The sequence below is a fragment of the Anoplophora glabripennis genome, unplaced genomic scaffold, assembly GCF_000390285.2.
Source record: "Anoplophora glabripennis isolate ALB-LARVAE unplaced genomic scaffold, Agla_2.0 scaffold564, whole genome shotgun sequence".
Classification (NCBI taxonomy): Eukaryota; Metazoa; Arthropoda; class Insecta; order Coleoptera; family Cerambycidae; genus Anoplophora; species Anoplophora glabripennis.
The window spans coordinates 126,796-139,960 of record NW_019416651.1 but is presented as its reverse complement, the minus strand read 5'-3'; the positions used below and the strand labels follow the sequence as shown (position 1 = coordinate 139,960).

General features: G+C 31.8%; 1 protein-coding gene across 1 annotated transcript in view; it reads left to right on the top strand.

Annotated features, from left to right (window-relative positions):
- Positions 1-4,700, top strand: part of LOC108910231 — a 78,075-nt gene extending 73,375 nt beyond the window's left edge. The window contains exons 6-7 of the mRNA XM_018714785.2: positions 1,332-1,447; positions 1,518-4,700. Coding sequence (XP_018570301.1) covers positions 1,332-1,447; positions 1,518-3,649 — 2,248 coding nt within the window. The 3' untranslated portion in view covers positions 3,650-4,700. The remainder of the gene's footprint in view (positions 1-1,331; positions 1,448-1,517) is intronic.
- Positions 4,701-13,165: the final 8,465 nt, after the last annotated feature.

The window sequence follows — 13,165 nt, the reverse complement described above, 5'->3', positions numbered from 1 at the left end:
TATATTTTTAAAATAGTTGACAGTGCAATGTTTTCAGTAGAGTATTTATTAATTTTTGTTGTATCCACTTTAAAACATAATTTAGATAAAATTCAGTTTATGTAATTTTTTCTGGATCGTCTAATTCTACGTATATATCTTGCGATACCAGTTTCAATTTCCAGGGAATGTTATTATTTATTATTATTTATGTTATTTACAGATGTATGGGATTAATGGTATATATTTGGTTACAAAACTCTGTATAATTAATTAGTTATGCATCGACTTAAAAAAACTTTAGGAAAAAAAGAATAAATATGCCTCATCTATCTGTTTTCATTAAACAAGAATAGTTTTCTTAAAATATACTAGAATAGATCTGTTTAATTTATGCAGTTAGTGCTGGATATACGTCTTATAAAATATAGGTAAATTTCAAAGTGAAATTTTTGTCGGTCTGAACTTTGTACCCACAAGTTAGGAAAGGGTTAATTTATCAGACATTTTGATTTATCCCGCGTTTGTTATAGATAAATATTTATGTAGACCATAGTGAAATAATAATAGTTAGAAAGTAATACATATTATAATGTTTCCAATGCTTCATTAGGTATACTTTCGTGGAAATACAGCTCCATCTGTAACTAACACAACTAGTGAAAATCGGCAACTTTGAGCACTTACAAAATTTAATCCGCAAGAAGAGACATTAATGTCCGAACATGATATACATAATAGAGATATATTTGAACCTGTCTCGTATAATGTTGCTACGATCTGAACTGACCGATATCGCGAAATGAGCAGTAATTATAGCAATAAATGTAATTTCAGAAACAAGATAAAAAAATATACTCGGTAGACCCAGTGTAGTACGCCATACTTCTATTTCGACTACATTAAGAATTTCAAAAATATGAAAATTGGTTTTGTAGAAAATTTTTCTCGCCTTATATCTTCGGAGCAAAGCGGCTTTTTAAAAATCATCAACGGACAAAATATTCTTATAATAGTCCAGGGAATAACGCCTTGAATTTTTTGCGTATGTTGAATAAACATCCTGTTCCGTAACTCTGAGTCAAGTTTTGGTAACAGTGTCGGCATTTACATATTACCCTTATACTGCCATTTGTTTGTTGCACTATTTTGATGGAAGGAATCTACCCTTGTTCTGTGTCCCATTAATTTCGGACACCCTGTATATAATTACTATTTCTCATATAAGTATTCATTTTATATTTATGAATACACTTACATATATTAATAATTTCATGAAAAACTCCAATGATTTATCAGTTCTTTTATTACATCGTTTCTTATATTTTTTTCTATAAATTATGTATTTTTAGGAACCCAAATATGCCCAGAAAAAATGAATATATTACTTCAAATCCAGCTTTTTGGACTCAGTTTGATGTAGAGTGGCCAGAATATGACCTACAGGACCAAAGATATCTCCAGCTGGGTAAGAAAACATTGCCAAAGATTAATTTCCATTTTGAATGCAAATTATAAATAATCATTGAATTCTGTAGATATTCCTCCCCAACCATCAGCCATGTATCGTGACAGACAAATGGCATATTGGAATGAAATGTTCCCCAATCTAGCGGAAAACTTTTCTAACATCTCTCTATCACTTTTTCCTGTTAAGAAGCCTGTTCCAGAAAACCGTCCACGAAAGATACCACCACGTAAGAATCCTCTACCATGGATTTATGTTCCGAACAAATCAACGTCTATTGACAAGACCAAGGATGTTATAAGATTCAACGACCGTCCCAATCAGTCATTTGGTATTTTAAGAGAAACTGGCAACGAAAGACCTGATAATATTTCGGGAAATATATATGGCACCTTAGTAACTTCTCCCCCTGCAGAAGTTAAACAGGGCACCACCGTCAACTTGGTCATAGTCATTGGAGTACTCTTTCTGATAGCCAACGTAATAGTTCTCATCATTTTATATTTTAAATGTTTTAGAAATGAAAAGAATAATTTATCTACAGAGGAGAAAGAAGAACCAACAGAAAATGGCAAAGACGATAAAGAAAGCCAGGCTTTCCTTGTGAACGGTTGTAATATCGTTAGAATGATGAGCAAATCATCGAAAAGTGATGACTATGAAGCAATTAAAGCTACTAACAGTATGTCGAACTACCACTTAACAAGACAAATGTCTAATAGTACTATTGATGCACACACTAAAGTAAGAGATTGGATAACACAGGAAATTGTACATAAATATAGTCCGAGATTTTTCAGAAAGCCTCGACATAATCAAAATAAATCGAAAATTCCACTTTCAACTGATATAGCTCCAGCCTCAGAAGTAGGGAATGATTCAACTTTGGGTCGTAGTCCTACCAGACCTGTAAGTCCAACTGAAGATAACGTTTTTCAACAACCTGTTACAAAAACATCCACTATTACAAGGCCAAAAATTGGCAAACCTGCAAAGGTTTCAGTAGCTATTGATGCAACACCTTCAGGTAGAGGGGATAGCGTTTTAATGCAACAACCTATAGAGCTCACTAAATCTTTAGATTACCCTCATTTGCATCCACCAGCTGAAAAACCTTTAAGACGCTCTGTTACTCTAGAGGATTTTTCCCCAAGAATGGTTGACAAACAAAAAGATGTAAGAAAAAGTAATACCAGTATTAATATGAAATATCCTGAGACTGAACCAACGGTGATAAAAATAGAACACGGCTATTCAAAGTCCGAACCTGTTGAAGAATTGCATTATACGCATATTCGGAAATTGAGAACTTTTGATCCAAATGGTGACGTTAATGTAACATCCAGAGAAGATAACGATAACTATTCAACACCTCTTACACCAGAGGAATCTTTAATGACTATTAAACGTCGAAATTTTCCTAAGGTCTTGCCTGATCACCCTGGACGAGAAGTTTTGATGCACAAACGAAGGTCGATGCCAGCCCATAGCCAGTTTTTGCCCATACCAGAATCTTTATCGTTTTCCCAACCTAATTCACCCGTCAATAAAAGTTTTACGAAATTACCCCCTACTCCTCCTCCTCGAACAACAACATTGTCAAAGCAATCCAGTGCTCCGCTTGCCGTATGTGCTTCGGAACCAATGCTTGTTGAACCATCTCCTTCTCCAGAACCAGAAATTGTGTGCAATAATTTGTACGTTGGGCCACTAATTCCTAAAATTAAGTCTTACAGTAGAAGTGAAGGCTTAAATTCTCAACCAATTTATGATTGTCTAAAAAGTATTTCGAAAAGCGATAATGAAATAAAATCTACTAAACCAAAGACAATAGTAACAGCTAATCCTAACATGCCTATTAAACGAGCGGAACCAAAAATAGTTGTCAGACCTACTCCGGCGAAGAGACTTATTGATGAGAAACACAATAAAAACATCCCTAGAGTTGTCGTACCAGACAATCAGCCACAAGTATGGCAAAATTTGAAACCTGATGACTATGCCTTTCTAACCGAAAAAGTAGAAAGCAGAGGTACTATTGACTCAGATGCTTCAGACCCTTCAGTACTAAAGAGGGGAAATAAGAAATCTCATATTCCTACTCCTGTAAAACCACCTGGTTCAAATAAGGAATCAACAAGTTCTGAATCTACTACCCCCTCAGAAGAGTCGGACACTGGCACTGTAGTTAAAAAGGTATAGATTTGATATTTTTTATACTTCAGCGTTTTTAATAAATACCTAACGAACATAAAACAGCGTTTTTCAAACTAAAATTCGACAAAAAAGTAAAGAATAGTAAAGAAGCTAAATGTTATTTCAAAAGAAAAATTTGAAAATAAGAAAAAATTAATTTTTGTCCAGTCTTTGCTCCTTTGTCCCTAAGCATTTGGGAGATTATTTAAAATCTAAAATATTTACTTGTTAATTATGTTTAAATAATTGTCAATACTAGGTAAACTAAGTTTTTGTACTTTTGCATAATGGTAATAATTTGATTTAAAGAGCTAGAAATTTTGTAGTTTGGTAATTTCAGAAACGACTAAGAATTGTATAATATATAGGTATTAGGTATCATTCTCCTTTTAATGTTATTACCTTTCTATAATTAAGTTTTTGCAGTTTACTTATGTACATAATATTATAACTCTATTCATAAAAACGTTTCACAAGGTATGTGGTGAGAAATACATACGACTAATGGTAACAAACTGCCAAATGGTGTTTATATGATTGTGTATATAAATAGGCTTCGTATTAATAATGTTTTATTATAATAATACATTAACATAGAGAAAAACATTTGTGTGTAATACAAAATCTCGAAGAAATTCTAAACACACGTGATATGCTGTTCCATTAAAACAATATGGGGATGTCAATGTTATGTGGATGTTATATTTTAAAATCAATATAAACTCACTTAACAACTCGCTCTCACTTAAGCCATAGTAAACCTGAGATTCATGAGAGGTTTTCCAGGTTGTCAAAAAAGATGCGTATTATTTTTTTTTTTACAATGAAAGTTAATGTGAACTATGGTATAATCGTAGATATATAAAAATAAATAAATGTTGCATTTCGAAAATGCAAGTCAAACTTATAATTTCTTTTATAGAAAATCGTATGTTTTTCTTATTTGTACAAAGAGTTTTTTAACAGTAGAGTGATATAAAGTTAGGTAGGTGTATCTCTAATAATAATAGTCCAGTCGGATTAGATTAAAAAAGTACTATTTCAAAGAAAAAAAAAACGTTAAAATGATATTTTACTATTGGAAGATCTTTGGAAGGATATCATAATACTAGGTTTAAATAATAAAATAATATACCAACACCTTGGCTTATGTTGTAGGTATTTTTAATACCTATAAACCTGTATGTCAAGGGTCGGCAACTGGCGGACCGCGGAAGGTAAAATACTGGACCGCCAAAAATTTTTTGAAAGTATAAATTACTCAAATAAGTTATTTAAAAAATGTTTTTTACGTTTAAGTGCCAACCTTATAATTTTTTCTAGTATTTTACAATTGTGTGAGTGTTTTGAGTTCTTAATGGTTAGTAAGCAGATTAAATTTGAGTTCAAATGAAAATTTGTAAGAAATATGAATTTTTTTTCTGGACCTCGTTAAAAATTTTTAAAAGTATCCGGACCCCACCTAAAATTACTTGCCGACCCCTGCTGTATGTTTTCTTTGTCAACAGTTGCAAGAAAGAAAACGGTTTTTCGTATATATTATTTCATTATTTATACAATGTTTTTCCACTAGCATACCCTTCCAAAGTACTTCCAATAATAAAATACGTTCTTAACAATATTTATTTTTAAACAGATTAATTCGACTGGACTACAAGGGAAATATGGGCAAAAGGGTCTGCCATAAGCTCAATGTATTAGCGGATACTCTTTTGGCCTTTATTATAATAGATAGATTAAACCGGATATGATTGTAATCCAGACATATAAAAATGTGTTCTATTTAAAGAAAATATTCTGAAATGTAACATTTTATAATTTTTCTAAATACTCTTCTGAAATTATAAGTAAATTTGTATACGAAAGTATAAAAGAAAAGAGGCAGAAAATTATGTACATAAACCTCTACAATAAATTTTGCTAGAAACTCCTTTTGTTAATTTACACTCAAGGCAAAATATTTTTATTTAATTAGTACGTCATCAAACTTATAAGTTAAGAGATCTTATTACAAAGAGTTTATTTACTTCACTCTTTCCGTTACAATTGGTTTTAAATGTTTCGTCATCTCTTATTAAATAAAGTAAATGAAACATTGTATGGAATATTACTTCCACTATTTCATTTTATTTTTATATTATTTTCAGTTACCAGTAAAATGTTGAATCTCAACAAAAATAAAAACGTAAGAGTTAAGATTTCTTCCACATTATTTCATTTTAACCTACTGCATATTTTATATATAAGAATTTTTATCTACAAGAGAAAGATAAAAAAATATTACATTTAGTTCATCCATAAACAATTTTTCTCTTAAAAAAAGATAGTAAATTTGCTTACCCCCATAAACCTAAAATCAGCTTTTCTTATTACTCTTTCTGTTGTAGTTTTCTTATTGTACATATATAGTATAATGTTTAGTATAATACATGAGCAAATTATCTTAGCAAGTGATATAAGTTAGATATATAATTACCTTAGTTACATAACTGCGTACAGACCAAGACAAAAAAGTTTGGGTTTCTGACTGTGGCAGAACTGAACAAAATTAAAAGAACCTATTCGGATAAAAGAAATAAGCGCAGTGGCGTGTGTAGTGCGCAGTGGAGTGCTCATTGTGGGTGGAGCTATCTCAGACGTTAACTTATTTGTTTCGGTCTGTAATAGATATACAGATCTCATAAAATCGCAAATAACACATATATAATTTGTTTATATTTTATTTTATTATATAGATATTTGTATCAATTATATTAAGATTGATTTACTAGTTAATAATAAATACTAAATGGATTTATGATTTAGATGCAAATTTAATTTAGGTGGCTTGATATGTATGTTTAGTTACTTTTTTACTCTTTATTAAGTTATTAAGTTAATTTAAACAAATCCTGTCAAATAAAGTCAAACACCACTCTTCGAATGCAGAAATCTAGCTATGCAAAAGATATTCAACCTCTCAAACAAAATTGTTAACTGCTGGTATAGTCTTTCCGAAGTCAGTTGAACATGTATAAAAACGCCTAGCAATATAATTTAATGAGTTTCATAGGCGTCCCTAATAAGTTTTCTACTAAAGGTAAAAAATTATAATAATTTGTATATAATGTGTAGAATATTTCTATTATACGAGGTAAGTCCAGAAAGTAAGTTCCGTTTGGTAATAAAATTAAATTGTGTACAGATACAGAAAAATTATTTATTGCACAAAATTCTACAACTCTTAAACTACTTTTCCACATAACTGCCGAAATTTTGCAGGCATTTGTCATAGCGTGGCACAAGTTTTTGTATACTTTCTTCATAGAAGTTTGCCGCCTGTGTCTTCAACNGTGGTAAATTTCGTTTTGTTCCGTTTCAAAAGGTCTCCAAAATGCCATGTTGTAATAATATTAGTAAACAAAATATCCCTCTTATTTCTCCCTATTTCAATTGCAATATGAATAACCAATAGAAGCTTCCTATAATAAATTAAAATTACCTGAATAACACCAAATTCCGCGTTGCTGCACTGCACTGCCAGGACATTTGTTGACAACTGAATTTATGACCAGGTTGCTCAGTGCGGTTGTGTTTGTGCGCCTTTGCCCGCGCGCTCATTCTTCAACTGGGCGACCAACCTGTATGTGGGTGTGGCTAAATAAATATGAGAACAAGTTTTTCAAATATTTCAATGCCGACTTGCTGCGTCAGCGACCGAACCTGATATATACTGCCAACCTCTTGGTTCTTCAATTGAGATAGGAAAGACTATACTGCGGGATACTTCTACTCTATGGGCTACATGCTCCAACTATTACTGGAATACACCAGCTAGTAGTACTCATTAAACAGTTAGTAAGAAATAATTAAATGATTGAAATGTTTAAATTAAAGATGGGCAATGGAAAATTTTCCGTCCCAGAAAATTTCCGTTTTGGAAAAAGAAATAATTGAGGCTTCGGAAATTTTTCCTGGAAAGTCTCCGGAAAATTTCCAGGAATATTTTCAACAATTTTTAAACTTGGCGCCAATTTTATTTCTAACTTCTGTGAATATTACCTCAAAAAATCGTTGGTTAATTTCGGAATTTCGGTTAATTCGGAATACTGGAAGACCGTATCCAAATAGTCAGAAAACACTTACATTTACTTATTTTAATATTTGTTAAGTCTACAATCTTCATAATAGAGAGCAATACAAGACTCATACATTGCCCCCTTAACTTTTGAAGTTTAACATAAATTTTGCTAGTTAAACCAAAGTAAAATTGCATTTTAAAACTGGTATAATTATTTAATGTATTTATTATTTGTTTGTTAAAAAATAAAGATAAATAGAGTTTTGTAGGTATGCTGTACAGTGCGTAACCCGCAGTATATAAGTTTTTGCTAACACATTAATAATAATTTATATTTTTCCAATATTTATACCAATATAAACGAAAATTTTTAAGTATTTGGGCTTTTTGGAAAGTTGATGGTATGTAAACCACAATATCAAATCCAAAAAATAAAATTTGAAAATTTCGGAAAACTTCCGGAAATTTCAATGGAAACTTTCCGGGAATTTTCGTAGTTTGGAAATTTTCCCATCACTAGTTTAAATAATGATTAGAAATACACATACCTGATATGTTTACATTTTCAAATAATGCAATCATTCAGGGAAACATTCCATATTCTTGCTTTCATCTTAGCCAAAAGTTTGATCACGTAAAAAACAGAGATATATTTGTTTCCACATTTTTCATGGGATTGTTTCATCAGGCAGCTTTCCTTTTTGTTACAAATATTAACATAAAAAATTATGTATTCATTTTGTTTTAGGTAATAGTTTTTTATTAGCTGTTTAATCAGTAGGGGAAACGTGTACAAAACGATCCCTCAAAGGGAAAACTACCACAAAATTTAGGTTTCTTGCATTTACATCAAAAACCATTTATTAGCTTCTATTTCATGAGACAATCATTTGTTTATCTGTAAATGATAAAGTTCTAAAAATAAATATTTCCGACCCTACCAAAGGATCATTCTGTATAACGGAATGTACAAAATGATCCCATGAGGGTGGACAAAATGGTCCCCAAAAAGCTCTTTGGCCCTGATCTCTAAATGAATAGAACAAACATGTTCAAATGCAAATTTATTTAAGGCCTTAACAAAAACAAAATATATAAATATTTTTAACGAAAAAAAAAAAACATTGAAAATAAGTATTCATAATGGATAATAGATTTTCAGAAATCTGTTAATTTTCTGCGCACTTGAACAAAACGTTCTTCTAGGCAAAATTCACAAATGTAATCATCGTCATCGTCGCTATCAATTCCTGCACACTCTTCATGTCCCTATTTGGTGCACACTTTACAACGGATTAAAAGGCATTCCGTTCTCAACATCTTGAACAGCCGAAGTCATAACATCGGTGTCCCAGCTTTGTCTGTTGGTTTTGCGCACATAATTCCGTGGCATTATACTAGAATATTCTGAAAGAAACAAAACATTAGAGCAAACCAATTCCGTAATAAAAAACTTGTGAGCAGAATGATCCCGGGATCATTTTATACAAAGACGAGGGGATCATTTTGCTCCAGGCGGTGTTCCGAAACTTGAAACGTCTTACCGAACCTAAACAAGCGTGGAATTTCTGAACTAATATACCTAAATTAGCATTGATATTTATGTAGTTACCGTTGCCAAAACAATAAAGAAAAAACCATTCGCCAATGGAAAAACACATTACTATATTGAAGCTTACCTTAGATCACAGGATACAAACTTTTAATATCTCTCGTCACCCACTAAAACTGACGCTGCAGATAGAACAACTACTAAAGACGTGTCGATAAGTAAGTTTACGTTATTAGTGGTGATTTAAAACTAGTGGCGCCAATAAACACATCAGGGATCATTTTACCTCGAGGGATAATTTTATGCATCTAGCAATATTGTGTGTGAGGTTGGATGTCTACTGCATACCTAGATTTCTGGTATAGAAGAATGTTGTTTGTCTTCATTTGACAGGATTTATTTGAATTAGCATACTACCTTAATAAAGAGTAAAAGCATGAGAAAGCTAATAATGGATTGTATGTATTTATAATGCTAATAAATACAAAATAGTTTTTTATTTCTTATAAGTAGTTATATTATTTGATCTAGGTTATAAGTTATAAGTTTAATTCTGGTATTTAACGTAGACTCTTTTCATATTTCGACAGAAGGAATAAAATTGTTTACATTTTCCATTTATGTAATGATAATATGCCTGACTCTTAGTTGTAGAATTTTTGGGAGAATTAAGTTCAATCCATAATCTTATAAACGCCTGATTTCATAATTTTCTTTGATGCGGTGTTGTTTTAAGTAGTTTCGCTTTTATTCCAATTAATATAAAAATAAATTGTATATAACCAGCGTTTGCAATAAAAGTTAATCAATGAAATAGTATGCGCATTAAGTTTTAAGATATGAAAGTAATATTCAACTTCGCCCATATTTTAGATATGATAGTTAGAGTTTGGATTAGTGATTAAACTTAGGTATGTTTTGGGAGCTTCAATTTGCACTGGATATAACGAAGGAAATATTCGGAATAATAAACTTTTAATAACTAATATATAATATTTTTCGATAAATGCAATTTATTATTAATTAAAGAATGTTCATTTATTATTAATTAAAGAATATTCATGAAACTTGAAGTTCCAATTAGAAAAAGAGATAATTTATTGAATGATCGTACATTAAATGTAATGTAACGGTAGTTGTTTAGTAACAGTATTTTATACGACAGTATTTATTATAATTTTATATATCTACCTAATTATATGTAACTGATTTTATGTAATAAATATTATACAATGGTTTTTGGACGTTTCAGTTGCTACACTGAGTAGATACCAATCGTATGTAAATGCAACAGGGTGTTTTAAGAATAAGTGTACACACTTTATGGGGATTCTAGAAGGGTAGGTACATTCGCGTACAGTAAAATAAAGACACATCACGGCCACAGCGGACCGTAAAACGGTCATAAGTGGAAAAATAGTTTTGATTATTTTGTCTTCTGCTGCAAAAATCGAAGATTTTCAACGAGAATGCGTCATAGAAGGGATATTTAACCTAGGAAAACGCAAACATATCCACATAAAAATACGGGCCTTGCATAGTACATTGTGTAACGAGTGAGGAAAAGTTGCCAATAGCGTCACGCGGGCGCAGTTGACGCACGAGCGAAGCGCGCGCCGTTATTCCATGGCTAGAAATTGGCCTCAATGATTTGGGATCGAGGGGGATTATCCCTCTTTATCCTGCCTCATCTCGTGTAGGCCTGGACAGCCTTCGTAGGTGGGCCCCATCCTTCGTCTACCCCGACCGCAAATGCGGCCGGTGTAGACGCTTTGTGGGACCTCCTTTTGTCCTGGCTGGGTCCCGCCGGCTAGGGCTCTTTCTTCTGGCGCTCTTCTTGTTTCGCCGGCTCGTCTGTGGAGCGAAGCGAGTTCGAAAAGCGCCCAAGTGGCGCTATGGCAACTTTTCCGAACGAGTTGCACATACTATTTTCTATCACAAGTACGAGTCGTTACAACGGCGTTGTACTATCTGGCACTTTCCGTGCACATAAACCCTACGCTATAGGTCCCATAGTGAGCGAGCGTGATAGAATAATAATTTTTTTTTTTTCAATATTTTACGAAAGTGTATAATAATCGAATTAGAGTTTGAGCGTAAAAAAATATTAGTGGACATTTTATTACTTTTTATGATGGGGAAGGGTATGTACAATGATAATATCAAAAAAGTAACTCGAAAGAACTGACTAAGTTGGGAAATTGCAAGTAAGTTGCACAATTACTTGTTTTTTCACTTTTTTTTACTGTCCCTATAAATCTAGACGACATTTAGTTATTTTATGTTGTACGCAATTAATTTACCTACAATTAAGGTATCTAAAGTTGTATTTAACTGTAAAACAAAGGTGGAACGCGGAAAAATCAGTTTTCAAAAATTGCCCATTGCTGTTGCAAAAAGCGATGAATGTTGATGAAATTTATGAAAACATGTGCGCCAAAGGCCGATTTAATTGACCAAAGAAACGATTCCAAATGGAAAAATTTCAAAAAGTTGAAATTAAGTTGCCATTTATAACTAACAAAGTAGGACGTGCAAAACAGCATTATAAACAAATTGTCCCAGGGTCAGGTAAAAACCGCTCGGGAATTCGCTCTTTTTGCATTAAATAAAGCTTATTTTTACGGTAATTAAAAAAAATTGAAATCACATACGCCTCTTTGTTCCCAAGATAGCTTTATTTATAACGTTGTCATTTTTATATTGGATATAGTTAAACAGATACAGTTAAAGAAAGGAAGTTTCATTTTCAAAAATGGTTCATGTAATAAATGTGCTAGCAGCAGTAAAAGTTAAAGTAACTTTTCATATTTGTTTCGGTCTCTATGTCTGGAGAACCGCTCGATCAATTTTGAAGATTTCTTTTTTAATTTTAGGTAAATCGTCGATTCGAGTACAATGCCGTCATAAAATGTATACATTGTTGGTATTAATCCGTCGCAAATTAAACATTAAATACCTACTTGTAAAATAAAAATATTCATATAAATCCTACTTCTGCTTGAATAATACTTATATTATTTTTTTTCTCATACATCATTTTGCATGTATCTAAAAATGTATGTAAAATTTCAGGGACAGTAGGGACAGTAAAAAAATACAAAGTAATAAGAATTTATTGTTATAAAAATTTACTGTTAATCAATTCTACTTTTTTTGGCACTACCATTCATCACCATCTTCGTCTTGTATGAAATCTGTCTATTCAAATATGCTTTCTGTAAATACTTCGGTATCATCTAACAGTTTCTCGATTATAGGTTTCTCTACGTTTTCGCACACTTGGCTATGGCACTTCAAAAATACGTGCTATACATACTGAAATTATTGAATAATGTAATTTTCAGTAATTAATCAATATATTTATTTATAGTTTATAATTTTTGTAGGCTATTATTACTAATTATACTAGATATCGATGGTATAATTCAATGTTGATTGGGACATGTTCCCAAGTAGCCGTTTCCCGCAATATTATCAATTAAGAGGTTGAATATTTTTTGTATGCCTAGATATTTAGTATCGAAGAATATTGTTTGATTTTGATAGGATTTTTAGGAAAAAATCGTTTATATTAATTCGAATTAACCCTCAATGTTACCGTTAGTTTACGACGTATCTACAATCAAATTGCAAACGTAACCGTACTTTTTCTCTTATCTTTATATGCGAATTTTTTTTCCAGCGTTTTAGAAAATCTAAGCAAGTCGGAAACGGTATCTCTTCACTGTACCAGTCATATAAAGTTTTCCTCAGCGTATAAAACATCTGACAACACATTCAAAATAAGGGAAAAAAAAGGATATTTTTACCTCGTATGTTTATCTTACGTTTCCTGAATTTTGCACACATGTTGAACATACAGAAAATCGCGTGCGGTACTATAAACATAATCACACCCCGTAGAATG